Source organism: Hyla sarda, chromosome 8 (assembly GCF_029499605.1).
Source record: "Hyla sarda isolate aHylSar1 chromosome 8, aHylSar1.hap1, whole genome shotgun sequence".
Taxonomy (NCBI): Eukaryota; Metazoa; Chordata; class Amphibia; order Anura; family Hylidae; genus Hyla; species Hyla sarda.
The window spans coordinates 121809001-121831906 of NC_079196.1; the positions used below are offsets into that span (position 1 = coordinate 121809001).

General features: G+C 45.1%; 1 protein-coding gene across 3 annotated transcripts in view; it reads right to left on the reverse strand.

Moving 5' to 3' along the window:
- Nucleotides 1-22906, reverse strand: part of PTH2R (parathyroid hormone 2 receptor) — a 525422-nt gene that overhangs the window by 135355 nt on the left and 367161 nt on the right. For all 3 annotated transcript variants that reach the window (XM_056535219.1, XM_056535218.1, XM_056535217.1), the window contains one exon: nt 4200-4294. In XM_056535219.1, the coding sequence (XP_056391194.1) occupies nt 4200-4294 (95 nt within the window). The remainder of the gene's footprint in view (nt 1-4199; nt 4295-22906) is intronic.

Consider the following 22906-nt stretch of genomic DNA (forward strand, 5'->3'; position numbering starts at 1 on the left):
GCCGCCTATACCTACTGTGGAGGAACTCTCCTGCCGCCTATACCTACCATGGGGGCCACTAGGGGCCACTACCTCCTGGGGACACTACCTACCTAGGGACTTAATCTACCTGTAACTTGATAGGCTACACCTTATTTTCTGTCCGCTAACACAAAATACTCTGAGTGGTCCTCCTCAGACTATACTTTGGATCCGACACTGGGTGGGTGGGGGGGGGGGGGGTGGGGGCTGTCTACCTACTTAACTAACTACCTGGCTACCTAACTGTATACCTGGATGCCTAACTACGTACCTACATACCTGCCTATCTAACTACCTACAAACCTGGCTGCCTAACTACTTACCTACATCTTATACCTATCTTGCTACCTACCTACATACCTGGCTACCTAACTGAGTACATACCTGGCTTTATACATGGCTGCCTAACTACCTAGCTAGCCACCTACCTACATGCCTGGCTAACTACCTACATGCCTGGCTAGTCTCACTGTTACGCCTAGCGCTCCGGGTCCCCGCTCCTCCCCGGAGCGCTCACGGCGTCTCTCTCCCCGCAGCGCCCCGGTCGGTCCCGCTGACCGGGAGCGCTGCACTGTCATGGCCGTCGGGGATGCGATTCGCACAGCGGGACGCGCCCGCTCGCGAATCGCATCCCAGGTCACTTACCCGTCCCGGTCCCCTGCTGTCATGTGCTGGCGCACGCGGCTCCGCTCTCTAGGGCGCGCGCGCCAGCTCTCTGAGACTTAAAGGGCCAGTGCACCAATGATTGGTGCCTGGCCCAATTAGCTTAATTGGCTCCCACCTGCTCCCAGACTATATCTGCTCACTGCCCCTGCACTCCCTTGCCGGATCTTGTTGCCTTGTGCCAGTGAAAGCGTTTAGTGTGTCCAAAGCCTGTGTTACCTGAACCCTTGCTATCCATCTTGACTACGAACCTTGCCGCCTGCCCCCGACCTTCTGCTACGTCTGACCTTGCCTCTGCCTAGTCCTTCTGTCCCACGCCTTCTCAGCAGTCAGCGAGGTAGAGCCGTTGCTAGTGGATACGACCTGGTTGCTACTGCCGCAGCAAGACCATCCCGCTTTGCGGCGGGCTCTGGTGAACACCAGTAGCCTCTTAGAACCGGTCCACTAGCACGGTCCACGCCAATCCCTCGCTGACACAGAGGATCCACTACCTGGAAGCCGAATCGTGACAGTAGATCCGGCCATGGATCCCGCTGAGGTGCCGCTGCCAAGTCTCGCTGACCTTACCACGGTGGTCGCTCAGCAATCGCAGCAAATTGCCCAACAAGGACAGCAGTTGTCGCAGTTGACCGCCACGTTACAGCAACTTCTGCCTCTGCTACAGCAGCAACCATCTCCTCCGCCAGCTCCTGCACCTCCTCCTCAGCGAGTGGCCGCTCCTAGACAAATTTGCCGGACAAATTTGATGGGGACTCTAAACTCTGCCGTGGATTTTTGTCTCAGTGTTCCCTGCATATGGAGATGTTGTCGGACTTGTTTCCTACAGAACGGTCTAAGCCTTCTTTCAGGAAAGGCCTTGTCTTGGGCCACACCGCTCTGGGACCGCAATGATCCTGCCACAGCCACAGTCCAGTCCTTCTTCGCTGAAGTCCGGAGTGTCTTCGAGGAGCCAGCCCGAGCTTCTTCTGCCGAGACTGCCCTGTTGAACCTGGTCCAGGGTAATTCTTCAGTGGGCGAGTACGCAATCCAATTTCGTACTCTTGCTTCCGAGTTATCATGGAATAACGAGGCTCTCTGCGCGACCTTTAAAAAAGGCCTATCCAGTCGCATCAAGGATGTGCTGGCCGCACGAGAGATTCCTGCCAACCTGCAAGAACTCATCCATTTGGCTACCCGCATTGACATGCGTTTTTCTGAGCGACACCAAGAGCTCCGCCAGGAAAAAGACTTAGATCTCTGGGCACCTCTCCCACAGTATCCGTTGCAATCTACGCCTGGGCCTCCCGCCGAGGAGGCCATGCAAGTGGATCGGTCTCGCCTGACCCAGGAAGAGAGGAATCGCCGTAGGGAAGAAAATCTCTGTCTTTACTGTGCCAGTACCGAGCATTTCTTGGTGGATTGCCCTATCCGTCCTCCACGTCTGGGAAACGCACGCACGCACCCAGCTCACGTGGGTGTGGCGTCTCTTGGTTCTAAGTCTGCTTCTCCACGTCTCACGGTGCCCGTGCGGATTTCTCCTTCAGCCAACTCCTCCCTCTCAGCCGTGGCCTGCTTGGACTCTGGTGCCTCTGGGAATTTTATTTTGGAGTCGTTTGTGAATAAATTCAGCATCCCGGTGACCCGTCTCGTCAAGCCGCTCTACATTTCCGCGGTCAACGGAGTCAGACTGGATTGCACCGTGCGTTACCGCACAGAACCCCTCCTGATGTCTATTGGACCCCACCACGAAAGGATTGAGTTATTCGTCCTTCCCAACTGTACCTCTGAGGTCCTCCTCGGTCTGCCATGGCTCCGGCTTCATTCTCCTACCCTTGATTGGACCACCGGGGAGATGAAGAACTGGGACTCTGCCTGCCATAGGAAGTGCCTCTCCCCCCTCCCAGTCCCGTCAGGCAAGCCTCAGTGCCTCCTCATGGCCCCCGTCCTGGTGTAACACTGCCCCGTGCCAGGCTTCGCCCTCTGCCCTCCCTCCCCATTCCCACTCCTGCTGTGCTGCCTGCCGTTGAGGAAACCCTCCATTCTTTCCCGGTGTCCTCATCCCAGGGGAGGCAGTTACCGGACAAAGAAAAGGGGAGACCTAAGGGGGGGGGTACTGTTACGCCTAGCGCTCCGGGTCCCCGCTCCTCCCCGGAGCGCTCACGGCGTCTCTCTCCCCGCAGCGCCCCGGTCGGTCCCGCTGACCGGGAGCGCTGCACTGTCATGGCCGTCGGGGATGCGATTCGCACAGCGGGACGTGCCCGCTCGCGAATCGCATCCCAGGTCACTTACCCGTCCCGGTCCCCTGCTGTCATGTGCTGGCGCGCGCGGCTCCGCTCTCTAGGGCGCGCGCGCGCCAGCTCTCTGAGACTTAAAGGGCCAGTGCACCAATGATTGGTGCCTGGCCCAATTAGCTTAATTGGCTCCCACCTGCTCCCAGACTATATCTGCTCACTGCCCCTGCACTCCCTTGCCTACGAACCTTGCCGCCTGCCCCCGACCTTCTGCTACGTCTGACCTTGCCTCTGCCTAGTCCTTCTGTCCCACGCCTTCTCAGCAGTCAGCGAGGTAGAGCCGTTGCTAGTGGATACGACCTGGTTGCTACTGCCGCAGCAAGACCATCCCGCTTTGCGGCGGGCTCTGGTGAACACCAGTAGCCTCTTAGAACCGGTCCACTAGCACGGTCCACGCCAATCCCTCGCTGACACAGAGGATCCACTACCTGGAAGCCGAATCGTGACACTCACCTACCTACATTTGTGGCTACCTTATCTATCTACTTACCTGGCTACCTACCTACTTGCCCTTTTACTGTGCAGGACATCAGGGAGGGCATTAAAACAGTTTGTGTGCCTATAGATGGGTAGATTGTGTAGAGGAGGGGGCCACTGGAAATGCAGAGCCTAACATGTTTGTCCTGCAGATGTTAAAAGATCGACATGGTGGTCTGATCCAGATGGAGAAGAAAAGGAAAGAGGATGCCGCCAATCAGAAAAGACTTGTGATTGTGAGTCACTAGATGTTACTATAATCACTTATACGGTATACACATCCTGTGTACAGCTGATATCTACCACCATATGGTCCTGTATAAAATCACTTATATGGTATACAGATCTCTGTGCAGCTAATATCTACAGCTATATGGGCACTGTATATAATCACTTATATGGTATACAGATTCTGTATAGTATACTGGTCTGTGTATAGTGGCTTTATTCAGTACAGTATGGCGGTATTATCCAGTTATTGTGGGGTGGTATATATTTCCACCTTTTTTTTTACCTATGTTAAAGTGTTTCTTACATATATAAATTTTAGTTTATTATGTGTGTGTGATTTGGGTAGAATAGGGGTGTGGTAGAAGTGTGACCAGCAGCAAAGCTTCGCAGGGGGCCCTTGCCTTTTTTTTGTCCTGGGGCCCTGAGTTTTGTCAGGCCACCCCTGGTTAGGCTTTGTCTTTTATAATGTTTTTATTTTTCCTTAGTAAGCAACAGGAGAACATACTGATCTAAACAGTGTAAGGACAAAAATACTACCTGTATTGTTTCCTGGCATCATAACCAACTGCATTTGATTCCCAGATTTTTGTGGCAAGAACTCTCACTGTATTTAAGAACAGAATGAAATTTATCTGGAAAACATAAATTAAACATAAATTGGAAACATAAACAATATGAATTAAAATGATTATAATAATAATCATCATCGTTATTGCCATCATCATCATCATCATTCATTATTAACATCAACAAAAGACTAATTTTTTTCTTGATTATGTTTTTGATAATTTTTCTAGACTTTCTTTCTAGACTTTCTATAGATCTTATACTTTTGAGTTTGGGTTTCTTCATGGAGGAGTATTATGTTATGCAAGTAGCCTGGCTGTAATAAGACAGTCTGGTAATTGTCCTTACTAAATATCAAACCGTTATTACTGTATATGTTAAAGCGGTATTCCGGCTTTAACCCCTTAAGGACCGGAGGTTTTTCCGTTTTTGCATTTTCGTTTTTTGCTCCTTGCCTTTAAAAAAACATAACTCTTTCAAATTTACACCTAAAAATCCATATGATGGCTTATTTTTTGCGCCACCAATTCTACTTTGTAATGACGTCAGTCATTTTGCCCAAAAATTGTAACTTTTGGGGGCTTCCGTTTCTACGTAGTAAATTTTTCGGTAAAAATGACACCTGATATGTATTCTGTAGGTCCATACGATTAAAATGATACCCTACTTATATAGGTTTGATTTTGTCGGACTTCTGGAAAAAATCATAACTACATGCAGGAAAATTAATACGTTTAAAATTGTCATCTTCTGACCCCTATAACTTTTTTATTTTTCCGTGTATGGGGCGGTATGAGCGCTCATTTTTTGCGCCGTGATCTGAAGTTTTTAAGGGTACCATTTTTGCATTGATAGGACTTATTGATCAAAATGATATAAAAAGTGACCAAAAATGCACTATTTTGAACTTTGGAATTTTTTTGCGCGCACGCCATTGACCGAGCGGTTTAATTAATGATATATTTTTATAATTCGGACATTTCCGCACGCGGTGATACCACATATGTTTATTTTTATTTTTATTTACACTGTGTTTTTTTTTTATTGGAAAAGGGGGGTGATTCAAACTTTTAATAGGGGAGGAGTTAAATGATCTTTATTCACTTTTTTTTTTCACTTTTTTTTTGCAGTGTTATAGGTCCCATAGGGACCTATAACACTGCACACACTGATCTTCTATGTTGATCACTGGTTTCTCATAAGAAACCAGTGATCAACGATTCTGCCGCACGACTGCTCATGCCTGGATCTCAGGCACTGAGCAGTCATTCGGCGATCGGACAGCGAGGAGGCAGGAAGGGGCCCTCCCGCTGTCCTGTCAGCTGTTCGGGATGCCGCGATTAGCCGCGGCTATCCCGAACAGCCCGACTGAGCTAGCCGGGAACTTTCACTTTCACTTTTAGCCGCGCGGCTCAGCTTTGAGCGCGCGGCTAAAGGGTTAATAGCGGGCGCCGCGATCGGCGCTGAGCGCTATTAGAGGCGGGTCCCGGCTTCACTATGACGCCGGGCCCGCCATGATATGACGCGGGGTTACTGTGTAACCCCGCGTTATATCAGAAGAGCAGGACCAAGGACGTACCGGTACGTCCTTGGTCCTTAAGGGGTTAAACATCTTATCCCCTATCCTTTGGAAAGGGGATAAGATGTATGAATCTAGAATACCCCTTTACAGATGTTGGTAAAAAAAAGTTCTGATGGCATCACAAATATGAACTTCTAGGTAAAACGTATTGCTGAACATTCAACCCTATATCAAACCAAGTAACATTTCCATTTCTAGTTTCTATTCTGCTCACATTATGGTCTTCTTGGCTTTACTTAAAGCTTTGCCAGCCTTGCTAGGTAAATTTTTAAATGGATCATGTAGGATCCTAATTGACTTAAAGGAGTTTCACAGGGTTCAAGACCTTTTATAGGCAAGAATTGCACTGCAGGCTGGCACAATTCTTGCCACCAAAAGCCAGAGGTAGAAAACCAAAATATTAGTATTCACAAAGATTTAGAAGACTACTAGCTGAGTACCTGGCGTTGCCAGTTTTTTTCTTCCTAATCCTTGTTGGGAAGGAAAATCAACGAAGGAGGAAGCTTTTGACTTCATATCCCATCCTCATATATTGTTGTCAAATCCCAATCCCATATCCTGTACTCATATCACGACCTCATATCCTGTCTTCATATTCTGTCCTCATATCACGACCTCATATCCCCTCCTCATATCCCGACCTCCTATCTCGACCTCATATCCCGTTCTCATTTCCCGTCTTCATTTGGGGACTATTCAAGTGTAAAAAAAAATGTAAAAAAATGTAAAAGTAAAAGTACAAAAAAAGGAAAAAATCCCCTCCCCCAATAAAAAAGTAAAACGTCCGTTTTTTCCTATTTTACCCCCAAAAAGCGTAAAAAACATTTTTTATAGACATATTTGGTATCGCCGCATGCGTAAATGTCCGAACTATTAAAATAAAATGTTAATGATCCCGTACGGTGAACGGCGTGAACGAAAAAAAATAAAAAAAAGTCCAAAATTCCTACTTTTTTAATACATTTTATTAAAAAAAAATTATAAAAATGTATTAAAAGTTTTTTATATGCAAATGTGGTATCAAAAAAAAGTACAGATCATGGCGCAAAAAATGAGCCCCCATACCGCCACTTATACGGAAAAATAAAAAAGTTAGAGGTCATCAAAATAAAGGGATTATAAACGTACTAATTTGGTTAAAAAGTTTGTGATTTTTTTTAAGTGCAACAATAATATAAAAGTATGTAATAATGGGTATCATTTTAATTGTATTGACCCTCAGAATAAAGAACACATGTCATTTTTACCATACATTGTACGGCGTGAAAACAAAACCTTCCAAAATTAGCAAAATTGCGTTTTTCGTTTTAATTTCCCCACAAAAATAGTGTTTTTTGGTTGCGCAATACATTTTATGATATAATGAGTGATGTCATTACAAAGGACAACGGGTCGCGCAAAAAACAAGCCCCCATAATAGTCTGTGGATGAAAATATAAAATAGTTATGATTTTTAGAAGGCGAGGAGGAAAAAAAAATGAAAACATAAAAATTAAATTGTCTGAGTCCTTAAGGCCAAAATGGGCTGAGTCCTTAAGGGGTTAAAATTACTGTCATGGTGTAATGTTAGATGTCGAGATATACCGTATATGCTGGCGTATAAGACGACTGGGCGTATAAGACGACCCCCAACTTTTACAGTTAAAATATAGAGCTTGGGATATACTTGCCGTATAAGACTACCCCTCCTACCACGATGTACAGTACCTTGTAGTTCCCCCCATATTAAGTAGGCAGTATAGTTCCCCCACATTAGGTAGGCAGCATGTTCCCCCACAATAGTAGGCAGCTCCCCCACATTAGGTCAGCAGCTCCCCCACATTAGGTCAGCAGCTCCCACACATTAGGTCAGCAGCTCCCACACATAAGACAGCAGCTCCCCCACATTAGGTCAGCAGCTCCCACACATTAGGTCAGCAGCTCCCACACATTAGGTCAGCAGCTCCCCCACATTAGGTCAGCAGCTCCCCCACATTAGGTCAGCAGCTCCCCCACAATAGTAGGCAGCTCTCCCCCACATTAGGTCAGCAGCTCCCCCACAATAGTAAGCAGCTCCCCCCCACAATTGTAGGCAGCTCCCCCCACATTAGTAGGCAGTTGCCCCACAATAGTAGGCAGCTCCCTCCCCCACAATATTAGGCAGCTCCCCCCCACATTAGTAGGCAGCTCCCCCCACAGACATACAACTTCCAGCCTTATAGAGTGTATGGCTGGAGGCTGTATGTCTGTGTACTGCCCCCCACAGTGTTCCGGTCACCGCTCCTTTGGCCCGGGGTCACAATCTATTGCTATGGCCTATGGACCATAGCTGCAGTCCAGGGACCGGAGGAGCGGTGATCGGAACACTGTAGATGACGCGCCGCCGGTCACTCACCAGGCCCCGGCCGGCGCTCGTTCTCCTCCGGTCCTCCTGCGTCTCTATGGTTGTACGCACGGGACGTCACTGACGGAGGAGGACCGGAGGAGGACGCGCGGAGGGCGGGGAATGGTTAGTGACCCGCGGACATCCTTATGTCCCGAAAAGATTTTTCGGGATACAGGGATGTCCGGCATAGGAATACTTATGATTATCGGGCCGGCTCCTGTGTGCGGCTGCAGGCGGGAGCCCGCCAGAGCATGTAAAAACGAATTCATGTATACTAAAACCAGGGTGCCTCCAGCTGTTGTGAAACTACAACTACCAGCATGTCCGGACAGCCTTTGCCGGTCCGGGCATGCTGGGAGTTATAGTTTTACAACAGCTGGAGGCACCCTGTTTTTTAAGTATACAGTTATTAGTTTGTGGAAATAAAGAAAGCGAACTCCAGCTCGGCTCAGGTAAGTGCGGCTTTATTCACATGAACGAGGCAACAGGTACAGAGAGGAAGTGACGCGTTTTGGCCAGGTGCTGGCCTTAGTCGTACAATGATTACAAATTCCAGGTACTCTTATATATGGAACCAGGGGCGAGGGGAGGCACCCAGGGCTAATTAGCCAGGAGTGGCTCCCGTTCACACCCGGATCCACTAGCATAGAGAACAAAAAACACTTATGCACTGTTATATTAATCATATGATGCGATCGGAGTTAAAAAGAAATAAAAACAAAATCTTTATTAACTATATATAGAAAAAACAAGTGCAAATATAATAAAAATAGAATAACTAACAATCTATGCGATTGTACACCGGCAGCCCAAGGAGAACATAGGCTGATCCGCTGTGCATCCGCTAGAGGTATAAAAAGTTCTCCAAAGCATTGTGTGAACTGCGACATGGAAATATGTATTGTATAATAAAGATTAAAGAAATATATATATAAAGACGCAAATGTCGCAATTCACACAACGGCATAAGAAGAATTGCAATACATGAGATTTTATATAGAAAGAAAATAATAAATACATAAATGTCAACATTTCTTAGACCTCATGTAGTAATAATGAATAGAGAAAACGGAGGACCCTATGCAGGTGATGTGAGAATAATAATATAATAAAAAAGTATATAAATATATATATATATATATATATATATATATATATATATATTCATTATTACTACATGAGGTCTAAGAAATTTTGACATTTATGTATTTATTATTTTCTTTCTATATAAAATCTCATGTATTGCAATTCTTCTTATGCCGTTGTGTGAATTGCGACATTTGCGTCTTTATATATATATTTCTTTAATCATTATTATACAATACATATTTCCATGTCGCAGTTCACACAATGCTTTGGAGAACTTTTTATACCTCTAGCGGATCAGCCTATGTTCTCCTTGGGCTGCCGGTGTACAATCGCATAGATTGTTAGTTATTCTATTTTTATTATATTTGCACTTGTTTTTTCTATATATAGTTAATAAAGATTTTGTTTTTATTTCTTTTTAACTCCGATCGCATCATATGATTAATATAACAGTGCATAAGTGTTTTTTGTTCTCTATGCTAGTGGATCCCGGTGTGAACGGGAGTCACTTCTGGCTAATTAGCCCTGGGTGCCTCCCCTCGCCCCTGGTTCCATATATAAGAGTACCTGGAATTTGTAATCATTGTACAACTAAGGCCAGCACCTGGCCGAAACGCGTCACTTCCTCTCTGTACCTGTTGCCTCGTTGATGTGAATAAAGCCGCACTTACCTGAGCCGAGCTGGAGTTCGCTTTCTTTATTTCCATTGTTCTGGGTGAGGTCCACACCCTCTCCTTGCTTGGGATCCAGACCAGGGATAGAGCCGGAAACTTTCTCTACTTTCACAGTTATTAGTTTGTACATGCTCTGGCCGGCCCCCGCCTGCAGCCGCACACAGGAGCCGGCCCGATAATCATAAGTATTCCTATGCCGGACCCCAATACCCGGCGTATAAGACAACCCCCAACTTTTCAGAAGAAAATTCGGGGTTAAAAAGTCGTCTTAAACGCCGGGATATACGGTACTGTGCAGCATAAATTTGTGCTGCACATTAAATCTATGTTTATTCATGCGGGACCGCACGGTTTGTGTTGTGCGGCCCACATATTGCAAACCACAAATGCAGGTTAGCAAATATACAGCATATGAGCTGTCACAATTGTAGCAATCCTTCACCTCATATCTCACCATTCTATCTTCATTATAAAAAGTGTCAGAACCTAAATTAATCATCTGACAGCACAGACATTTTTTATGATTGCAAGGATATGTACCTCTAAGTTTAGTCTCAGGTTTGTCATTTCCTGGTGTCCGAACTGTTGGTAATGATCTTAAAGGAAATCTGTCATCAGAATCACCCGCACTAAACCTGTTACACAGGCTTGTAGTGCGGGTGATCCTGATTAAAATGCTTCTTACCTGGTTAAAAATGGTTCAGCAGTTCTTCAGATATCTATATTTTAAGTTTTCTGTTATTACCTGGCTTGGGACTCAGTGGGAGGTGTTATCATCTGAAACTCGGCTACACGTCATTCTAGCTGGGCGGAGCTGCTGCCCGGCTCATGAATATTCATGACCTTATCCTCATGCGCGGTCCTCCCCACCAGACCTAGAAAAAGGAGTTAGATTACGAGGATAAGTTCATGAATATTCATGAGCCGGACGGCCGCTCCGCCCAGCTAGAATGACGTGTAGCCGAGTCCCAGATGATAACACCTCCCACTGAGTCCCAAGCCAGGGAATAACCGAAAATTAAAAATATAGATATCTGAAGAAGCGCTGAACCATTTTTAACCAGGTAAGAAGCGTTTTAATCCGGATAACCAGCAGTACAAGCTTGTGTAACAGGTTTAGTGCGGGTGATTCTGATAACAGATTTCCTTTAATTTACTAGGGGCAATCAGGTCACGTAAATTATTCGATCTGTGGAAAGTTAAACTTGGTTAAGGGGGTAACAATTTTTTGAGGACCGGATCATCCAAAAGGATGTGCCAGTGTTTATTCAATGTTTTTTTTTTTGATGTTCTTAGTAGCACAATTGTAGTTAGTGATGAAGTTATATTTGAAATTATTAGCAATTTTTACATTTGGTAAACTTAGATTATTACCTGTAGTGTCAATCTGTTTTGATTGAACTAACGATACCTGATTCATTACTTTAACCCTATTAAAGGCATCGGACAATAATGTCTTGCGGTAACCTCTATTTAAAAAACGCTGCCGTAAGGTTGAGGCTTGTTTATTAAAATCCATATCCAATGTGCAATTTTTTCTTACTCAGAGATATTGGCCATACGGCACATTGTGTATCCATTTTGGAAAATGGGCGCTATTGAAATTCAGTAGACTATTGACGTCAACTGACTTAAAAAAAAGTTTCAGTGACTATCTGGCCCTTTTCTGTCTTCTTGATGTGTAAGTCCAAAAATTCTATGTTATTAGACGAGAAATGTAATGTGAATTTTAGACCCCAATTATTGGAGTTGATCTCCCTAACAAACTCCTCCACCTGTTCAGGGGACCCAGACCAAATAAAGAATAAATCATCTATGAATCGCCTAAAAAATAAAACATAACGGAAAAGGGGGGACTGTGCGATAAATAGGGACTCGAAACGCCCCATGACCAAATTGGCATAACTGGGGGTGAATCGAGTCCCCATCCCACAGACCCTCTTCTGTCTGTAGCTAATATTATCAAAATCAAACACATTATGTTCGAGAATGAACAACATAGCTGTCAGGATTCGGCAGGCTAGAGGTGGATCCTCTGTGTCAGAGAGGGATTGGCGTGGACCGTGTCGGTGGACCGGTTCTAAGTTGCTACTGGTTTTCACCAGAGCCCGCCGCAAAGTGGGATGGACTTGCAGCGGCGGTAGCAACCAGGTCGTATCCACCGGCAACGGCTCAACCTCTCTGACTGCTGAGATAGGCGCGGTACAAAGGAGTAGACAAGAGCAGAGTCGGACGTAGCAGAAGGTCAGGGCAGGCAGCAAGGATCGTAGTCAGGGGCCACGGCAAGAGGTCTGGAACACAGGCTAGGAACACACAAGGAAACGCTTTCACTGGCACAATGGCAACAAGATCCGGCAAGGAAGTGCAGGGGAAGTGAGGTAATATAGGGAAGTGCACAGGTGAAGATACTGATTAAAACCCATGTGCCAATCAGTGGCGCACCGGCCACAAAGACCCGGCGCGCGCGCGCCCTAGGGAGCCGGGCCGCGCGCGCCGTGACAGCACAGACGGGGAACGAGTCGGGTAAGCGGGTCGGGATGCGCATCGCGAGCAGGCGCATCCCGCATCGCGAATCGCATCCCGGCTGGGGACATTATCGCAGCGCACCCGGTCAGCAGGTCTGACCGGGGCGCTGCGAACAGGAGAACGCTGTGAGCGCTCCGGGGAGGAGCGGGGACCCAGAGCGCTCGGCGTAACAGTACCCCCCCCCCTTGGGTCTCCCCCTCTTTTTAGAACCTGAGAATTTGTGGATAAGGTCTTTGTCAAGGATGTTGTCCTCGGGTTCCCATGACCTCTCCTCTGGGCTGCAATTCTCCCAATCTACAAGAATTTTTTTTTTACCTCTGACTGTCTTGGATGCCAAAATTTCTTTAACCAAGAAGATGTCAGAGGACCCGGAAACAGGAGTAGGAGCAACAACCTTAGGAGAGAAGCGGTTAAGGATGAGTAATTTAGGGAGAGAGACATGAAAAGCATTGGGAATACAGAGAGGAGGAGGAAGAAGGAGTTTGTAGGAGACAGGGTTGATTTGGCATTTGATTTTAAAAGGACCAAGAAAACGTGGTCCCAGTTTATAACTGGGGACACGAAAGCGGACATACTTGGAGGAGAGCCACACTTTGTCTCCAGGAGAAAAGATAGCAGGAGTTCTTCTTTTTTTGTCGGCATGTTTCTTCATCCGGGATGAGGCCTGTAGGAGAGATTTTTGAGTCTCTTTCTAGATGGTGGAGAAGTCCCGAGTCACCTCATCAACAGCGGGCAAACCAGAAGGCATGGGAGTGGGGAGGGGGGGAAGAGGGTGACGGCCGTACACCACAAAAAATGGGGAAATAGCGGAAGACTCGGAGACTTTGAAATTGTACGAGAATTCGGCCCATGGTAGGAGATCGGCCCAGTCATCCTGGCGGGAGGAAAAAAAATGTCGCAAATAGTCACCAAGAACCTGATTAACTCTTTCCACGTGCCCATTGGATTGGGGATGATAAGAAGACGAGAAGTTTAATTTGATTTTAAGATGATTACAGAGGGCCCTCCAGAATTTCGAGACAAATTGAACGCCTCTATCCGAGACAATATGCGTAGGAAGCCCGTGAAGGTGAAAAATGTGCACAAAAAATTGTTTTGCCAACTGAGGCGCAGAAGGAAGATCTGGAAGAGGGATAAAATGTGCCATCTTGGAGTACAGATCAACGACCACCCAAATCACTGTGTTGCCATGGGATAAAGGTAAGTTTGTAATAAAGTCCATAGCAATCTGAGACCATGGTCGCTCAGGAACAGGCAGAGGATGGAGGAAACCGGCAGGCTTCTGGCGAGGAGTCTTGTCCCGGGCACAGACTGTACAAGCCCGAACAAAATCAGCAACATCAGCTTCCAGGGTAGGCCACCAATAAAAACGAGAGATGAGCTGGACGGATTTTTTGATGCCAGCATGGCCTGCGAGGTGTGAGGAGTGTCCCCACCTGAGAATCCTGAGGCGCTGGCGTGGAGGGACAAAGGTCTTTCCTGGAGGAGTTTGTCTGACGGAAGCTGGAGAAGCGGAGATAAGACAGTCCGGAGGAATAATGTGTTGCGGGGAGGCTTCCATTTCAGAGGCATCCGATGAACGAGAGAGAGTGTCAGCCCTAATGTTCTTGTCAGCGGGGCGAAAAAGAATTTCAAAGTTAAAACGGGCAAAGAACAACGACCACCTAGCCTGGCGAGGGTTCAGCCGTTGGGCAGACTGAAGATAAGAGAGATTCTTGTGATCGGTGTATATAATAACTGGGTATTTGGATCCCTCCAGCAGGTGCCTCCATTCCTCGAGAGCCAGTTTTATGGCAAGTAGTTCTCGATCACCAATGGAGTAGTTTTTCTCCGCCGGAGAGAAGGTCCTAGAAAAGAAACCACAAGTAACAGCATGTCCGGAAGAATTTTTCTGTAGGAGTACCGCTCCAGCTCCCACCGAGGAGGCGTCTACCTCCAGTGAGAAGGGTTTAGATGGATCAGGTCTGGAGTGTACGGGAGCAGAAGAAAAGGCAGTTTTGAGATGGTTGAACGCCTCTTCCGCTTGAGGAGGCCAGGACTTAGGGTTGGCGTTTTTCTTGGTTAGGGCCACAATTGGGCCACAATAGTGGAAAAATGTGGAATAAATTGTCTGTAATAATTGGCAAACCCCAAGAAACGTTGGATAGCTCGGAGTCCGGAGGGGCGTGGCCAATTCAATACGGCAGATAGTTTATCCGGGTCCATTTGGAGTCCCTGGCCAGAGACTAAGTATCCTAGGAAGGGAAGAGATTGACATTCAAAGAGACATTTTTCCATTTTGGCATATAACTGATTGTCCCGAAGTCTCTGAAGAACCATGCGGACATGCTGGCGGTGTTCTTCTAGGTTAGAAGAAAAAATAAAAATATCGTCCAGGTAGACCACAACACAGGTATATAAAAGATCACGAAAAATGTCATTTACAAAGTCTTGGAAGACGGCAGGGGCGTTGCAAAGCCCAAAAGGTATAACCAGATATTCAAAGTGTCCATCTCTGGTGTTAAACGCGGTCTTCCATTCGTCCCCTTCCCTGATGCGGATGATATTATATGCACCTCTTAAGTCCAATTTGGTAAAGATGTTGGCGCCACGTAGGCGGTCAAAGAGTTCCGAGATAAGAGGTAGGGGATAGCGTTTTTTTATAGTGATTTTATTAAGACCGCGGTAATCAATGCAAGGTCGTAAGGATCCGTCTTTTTTGGAGACAAAGAAAAATCCAGCTCCGGCAGGGGAGGAAGACTTGCAGATAAATCCCCTTTTTAAATTCTCTTGGATGTACTCCGTCATGGCTTGTGTTTCCGGAGCGGACAGAGGATAGATTCTGCCCCGGGGTGGAGTCGTACCAGGGAGGAGGTCAATAGGACAGTCATAAGGCCTGTGAGGAGGAAAAGTCTCTGCTTGTTTTTTGCTAAAAACATCAGCATAGTCCAGATAGGCCTTGGGGAGACCTGGTATCGGAGAAGCCATAGGGTTTTGACTGACAGGACTGGGAGCAGACATAAGACAGTTTTTTTGGCAAGTAGTACCCCAGTTCTTGATCTCCCCGGTGGTCCAATTGAGGGTTGGGGAGTGGCGTTGAAGCCAAGGTAGTCCAAGAAGAATTTCAGAAGTGCAGTTAGAGAGGACCAGAAATTCAATCTTTTCATGATGGGGTCCAATGCACATTAAGAGGGGTTCCGTGCGATAACGCACAGTACAATCCAATCTTTCATCATTAACAGAGGCGATGTAGAGGGGTCTGGCGAGACTGGTCACTGGGATGATGAACTTGTTAACGAAAGAGGCCAAAATAAAATTTCCTGCAGATCCGGAATCCAAGAAGGCCACAGCTGAGAAGGAGAAGTTAGAAGAAGAAATCCGCACAGGCACAGTAAGACGTGGAGAAGCAGAGTTCACACCTAGAGTTGTCTCACCTAGAGTCGGAGTGCGTCTTTCCTGACGTGGAGGTCGGATAGGACAATCCTTCAAGAAGTGTTCGGTACTGGCACAGTACAGGCATAGGTTCTCAATGCGGCGGCGTGTCCTCTCTTGAGGTGTCAGGCGAGACCGGTCTACTTGCATAGCCTCCACGGCGGAAGGCACAGGAACGGATTGCAGCGGACCAGAGAAGAGAGGAGACGGGGAGAGAAACCGCCTCGTGCGAACAAAGTCCATATCCTGGCGGAGCTCCTGACGCCTTTCGGAAAAACACATGTCAATGCTGGTGGCCAGATTAATAAGTTCATGCAGGTTAGCAGGGATTTCTCGTGCGGCCAGCACATCTTTGATGTTACTGGATAGGCCTTTTTTGAAGGTCGCGCAGAGGGCCTCGTTATTCCAGGACAATTCGGAGGCTAGAGTACGGAATTGGATGGCGTACTCACCAACAGAAGAATTACCCTGGACCAGGTTCAGCAGGGCAGTCTCGGCAGAAGAGGCTCGGGCTGGTTCCTCGAAGACACTTCGAATCTCCGTGAAGAACGAGTGTACAGAGGCAGTGACAGGATCATTGCAGTCCCAGAGCGGTGTGGCCCATGACAGGGCTTTCCCAGACAGAAGGCTGACCACGAAAGCCACCTTTGACCTTTCAGTTGGAAATTGGTCCGACATCATCTCCAAATGCAGGGAACATTGTGAGAGAAAACCACAGCAAAATTTAGAGTCCCCATCAAATTTGTCCGGCAATGATAAATGGAGGCTGGATGAGGCCACTCGCTGTGGAGGAGGTGCAGGAGCTGGCGGAGGAGATGGTTGCTGAAGCTGTGGTAGAAGCTGCTGTAGCATCACGGTCAGTTGAGACAGCTGGTGGCCTTGTTGCGCTATCTGTTGCGACTGCTGGGCGACCACCGTGGTGAGGTCAGCGACAACTGGCAGCGGGACCTCAGCGGGATCCATGGCCGGATCTACTATCAGGATTCGGCAGGCTAGAGGTGGATCCTCTGTGTCAGAGAGGGATTGGCGTGGACCGCGTCGGTGGACCGGTTCTAAGTTGCTACTGGTTTTCACCAGAGCCCGCCGCAAAGCGGGATGGACTTGTAGCGGCGGTAGCAACCAGGTCGTATCCACCGGCAACGGCTCAACCTCTCTGACTGCTGAGATAGGCGCGGTACAAAGGATTAGACAAGAGCAGAGTCGGACGTAGCAGAAGGTCAGGGCATGCAGCAAGGATCGTAGTCAGGGGCAACGGCAAGAGGTCTGGAACACAGGCTAGGAACACACAAGGAAACGCTTTCACTGACACAATGGCAACAAGATCCGGCAAGGAAGTGCAGGGGAAGTGAGGTAATATAGGGAAGTGCACAGGTGAAGATACTGATTAAAACCCATGCGCCAATCAGTGGCGCACCGGCCCTTTAAATCGCAAAGACCCGGCGCGCGCGCGCCCTAGGGAGCAGGGCCGCGCGCGCCGGGACAGCACAGACGGGGAACGAGTCGGGTAAGCGGGTCGGGATGCGCATCGCGAGCGGGCGCGTCCCGCATCGCGAATCGCATCCCGGCTAGGGACATTATCGCAGCGCACCCGGTCAGCAGGTCTGACCGGGGCGCTGCGAACAGGAGAACGCTGTGAGCGCTCCGGGGAGGAGCGGGGACCCGGAGCGCTCGGCGTAACAATAGCTTCAATGAGAAATTTTGATTGTGTAACTGAAAGATCTGGATCTAACTGAAAAAAAGATTCAATAGCTTCTAATCCTATGGATGTGGTAATGTTTGAATATAGTGCACATACATCTAGTGTGAGAAAAGAAAAGTGAGTGGGAAGTGCTAATTTCTCTAATTAATTGGGTAGAGTCCTTCAAGTATGAAGGAATTTGTAAAACATAAAATTGTAAAAATAAATCAATATAGTGAGACAGATTACAAGTAAGAGAACCAACACCAGAAATAATAGGTGGATCAGTGATAGATTTGTGTAATTTAAGAAGATAGTAGAAAATGGGAAGAAAATAATGCTTGATGTTAAGAAAATCTAATTCTTTTTTATTCAAGAGCAAATTGTCCGATGCCTTTTTTATTAGATTTTTATATTCCAAAAAATACAGTGAAGAGGGATACATAGGTAAATTTTCTTAATATTCAGAGTCTGCTAGAATGCTTAAAGCCTCCTTTACATAATAGGTACGATCTAAAATAGCAACAGCCCCCCCTTTATCAGCAGATCAGATAATTATAGAAGAATTATTACGTAAAGACTTAATTGCTGTCCTCTCTAGGGACGTCAAATTATCTGTCTTATATGATGGAAAAATCTGTTCTCGAATATTATTAAATTCTTTCTACGTGTGCACCTCTATGGTGCAATGAATAAAAAGATGAAGTCGGGGTCACTTAAACGTGTCTTACTAAATCCGGTGGATTAGATACAGCGTCTCCAACTGGCTCAGACGGAGAGTCTGTATCTCTATTCACCAGAGAAAAATGGTGTTCCAGGATTAATTTCCCTATAAATTTATTTAGATCCAGGAAAAGCTGGAAACTATCGGGTAATGCTCTGGAGCAAAAAGACAAACCTTTGTTTAATAATTTGGATTCATTAATTGTTAGAGTATAGGATGATAAATAAAAAATTCTCACACTATCAGGGCAATCACACGGTGGCACAACCTCTAATGCTTGTTTCTTTTTGGTTCTGTATTTCTTTTTTCCTCCTCTACATCCTCTGTAGTGAGTTTTCTTTTTTTGGGAACTCGTCACTAGAGGTGGGAAATACTTGGTTATTCTGTTCGAGGTGGGAAATCTCCCTGTCACAGTGGTTACACTTGCAGGGCATGGACCTAAAAAATCTTTATAAACTGATTCATTACAAGATTGGTATAAAATATCTCTAGAGGACAAAAGGTCCTCTGTTTGGTTCTCTATCAAAGTGTTATCATGTACTGTTAAAAGTAGATTATCAAAACTCATATCACTATTGGAGGAAATATTCGATAAATCAGACAATTCTTGAAGTTGCTGGTGTGGTTTGTTAGATGTATGAATGGCAGGGGTAGATAGAGATGGACAAAGTCCTTCACGTATGACGTGAATCCCTGCAACTAGCTGCGTGGATGATTGTATATGATCCTGAGGTAATGGGTGTGGTACTCTCTGTTTATTGGGAGGAAGGGATCCGGAATGGATGGGGTCTGAATCTAAATTTGTTGCAGTGGTGGTATGAATACGTGACGTTGTGTTAGTAGGTGTCTTCTTGAGTGAATGACCCCTAGCGTTATTGCCTTTATGATTATGTAGATTAGAATTGAAAATCATTTTACTTTTTGTACCATTGTGTTTTGGTACCGCCCCTTTCGAGGGGGTGGAACTAGATGTAATGTTAGAGTTGGTCTTCTGTTCACATGGTGCGGAATTCTTATCAGCAATGACTGCCTGAGTATTAGGTAATGGATTATGTGCAGAATTCGTCTGAGTATGAGTTTTTGTGCGAGTAAATGGTGTGAAGTTTTTATTGAATTGATTGTTAGTGTTTTTGTTTATATTCATATTGTTATTTTGATTATTCTTATTGTTTGGGTTGTGATTAAATTTCGGCCATCTATGGACCTGTCCACAAGCATAATTATTTTTGTCCCTATTAAACTTGTGGACTTGTGGAAAACTTGTGGAAAATTGGACAATATTGTTTTTAACCGTTTAAAAAAAATTGAGTTTGAAACTATTAATAAAAAAGTCCACAAGTTTAATAGGAACAAAAACGAGTATAAATCAAAAGCATCAACATATAAGTAACATCACAAATGAAAGACCTGGAATACAGGTGTATAGTAAGTGATATCCTATATAAAAAAAATGATGCAGGGGATTAAAAGATATAATTACCAATGCAGAGCCATATACCACAAGCACTCACCCTAATCTACGTTTTGCGCCAGTGCGCTTCGTCAGGGGGCAGAGCTGAGTGTGTGTATATGTAGCAGAGTTGAGTGTGTGAGTGTGTGCATGTATCAGAGTGGAGTGTGTGATCAGGTGTATGTAGCAGGGTTGAGAGTGTGAGTGTGTGCATGTAGCAGTACGGAGTGTGTGATCAGGTGTATGTAGCAGAGTTTAGTATGTGCATGGTCATGCTTACACATAATCACACATTCAGCTCTGCTGCATACCCATGTCGCCCACTAATTTCTGCTACAAGGGTACCTCCAGCTTTTGCAAAGCTGAAACTCCCAGCATGTCAAGTTTTGCATTCTGGTTGGTTAACACTGATATAGATGTAAGGGGACAGATTGTTCAGCAAAATTACATATTTTTTAAACCCATACATTCTGGGGAAGATTCCCAAAAACTACTGTAATTTCTGTTCCAGCGATATTATTCACATCTTTTCTTTTTGTCTCCTCAAACTTTCAAAGGTCTATTTTGCTGCTTTGAAAATATGTGAAAATTCATTTTTGCACCACTTTTGCATCAAGAAAAATTTTCTTGGAGGTAAAAAACATGCATAGAAGGCAGGAAAATACGATAAAAACCGACGCGTTTCGTTAGTCTTTGTCAATGTATGAGATACATACCTTGACAAAGGCTAACGAAACGCGTCGGTTTTTATCGTATTATCCTGCCTTCTATGCATGTTTTTTTTAGCTCCACGGAGATTGAATAAATTCTATACTTTTTTATCCACTCTGGAAGTGCTGGAGTTTTTCACTATGGATTTTTTCAAGTGATCTCTTCCTGTAAAATATTCCATGGTTACTAGTGCCCAAACAAGCAATAACTGTATAAATAAAACATTTCTGAGCTTAACCCCTTAAGGACTAAGCCCATTTTAACCTTAAGGACCAGGCCAATTTTATTTTTCCGTTTTCGTTTTTTCCTCCTCGCCTTCTAAAATCCATAACTCTTTTATATTTCCCTCTACAGACCCATATAAGGGCTTGTTTTTTTGCGTGACCAATTGTACTTTGTAATGAAACCTCTCATTTTACCATAAAATGTACGTCGAACCCCCAAATTTTTTTTTAGGGACGACATTTTTATGAAAACCACAATTTTGCACATTTTGGAGGGTTTGGTTTTCACATTGTACACTTTATGATAAAAATGACATGTTTTCTATATTCTGTGGTTCAATACAATTAAAATGATACCCATGGCTAAATACTTTAATATTTTTGAACCGCTTAAAAAACATCTAAAACCTTTTGTACAAAATCAGTAATCTAAAATCGTCCTATTTTGACGACCTATAACGTTTTCATTTTTCTGTATATAGGGTGGTATGAAGGCTCCTTTTTTGCACCCTTATCTGTTTGTTTTATCGATACCACAATTGCATATATAAAATTTTTAGATAATTTTTTATTAATTTTTTGGGGAATAAAATGTGACTAAAAAGCAGCCTTTTGGGGCTTTTTTTATTTTTATATTTTGATAGTTCGGACATTTACGCACACGGCAATACCAAATATGTTTATTAAAAAAATGTTTGCTTTTTGGGGGTAAAATAGGAAAAACAGAAACTTTTCATTTTTATTGGGGGAGGGGATTTTTACATTTTTCAGCTTTTTTTTTTTTTTTTTACACTTTTTATGTCCCCATAGGGGACTATCTATAGTAATCATTTGAGTGCTAATACTGTTCAGTTCTATGCATAGGGCATAGCACAGATCAGTATTATCGGCTATCTCCTGCTCTGGTCTTCTCAATCTCAGACCAGAGCAGGAGACGCTGGAAGACGGACGGAGCCAGGTGAGGGGACCTCTGTCCGCCATTACAGATGATCGTATCCCTGCAGCAGTGCGGGGCGATCCGATCATCTATTTTAACATGCACACTGCCGCAGATGCCATGATCTGTACTGATCACAGCATCTGAGGGGCGATCGCGGATGTTGGCCATTACCGGCAGGTCCCCGGCTGCTGCTAGCATTTACATCCTGTGTATGACCGCGAGCATCGGAGTGGTGCTCGCGGTCATACACAGGACGTAAATGTACGTCCTGATGTGCCAAGTACTTCCGCACCAGGTAGCACATTTACATCCGTGGTCGTTAAGGGGTTAAATGTGAGTGCAGGTGCAGTGACCAACAAAAAAATAAGAAACAAAAAAATATATATATTTTTTTTATAACATTTTTCAATAATATATATATATATATATATTTTTTTATAATTAATAACATAACACCTTTTCCCTCCAAAAAAGAATAAAAAACAATAAAACTAAATCAAAAAGCTGGTGTGAAATTTTGGATGTAAACTGGACTCTCACCCTATTGAAAATATCATGTAAAGCAGACAATAAACGTGGACACACCCACTTTTACAAAACTGATGGGAACAGTGTAAACTGCGGCACAAAGCTCTTTGAAAATGAGGTCGATACTTTTTGAGCCAAAATTTAAATTTTTTTTCTGGTGCAAAATTCTTTGAGAATCTCCCTCTCTCTGTACTTTTTAAAAATTTATGATTTTACTATTGTGCAGAGTTTCGTTCGGCACACACTGCTGCTCCGGCACTTCTAGCTATGTGAGCAGTGTACTGCAGGAATATGCCACAGCTCTGTGAAGGGTGCGGTAGAGAAGGAGTGCACGGTAGAGCGAGGGGGTGGGGTGTTTCTATATTTGCACAACATTTATCAAAGGAGTGCACAACTTTAGTAAATCTTGAGCAAGAGTGTAAATTAGACAAGCAGTGTAAAGGGGTAGATCTGTGTCTACAATAGACACCTAATGATAAATGTCCCCCAATGTGTGTTTGGGTGTTTGTATGCTCCAGCATCAAGTCCAAACGGCTAAAGATATTAACATGAAACTTGGCACACATGTTACTTATATGTCAACAACAAACATAGGAAAGGTAATTTAACCCTTACTCACCCCCATTTGCCAGGGTCGGGGTTTTTTGGTTGAAGTCCCATACACGTCTATGGGAAATATATGTTCCCGCATAACTTCCATACGGCTGGAGATATTTCACTAATACCTGGTACACATATTACTTACCGTATATACTCGAGTATAGGCCGAGTTTTT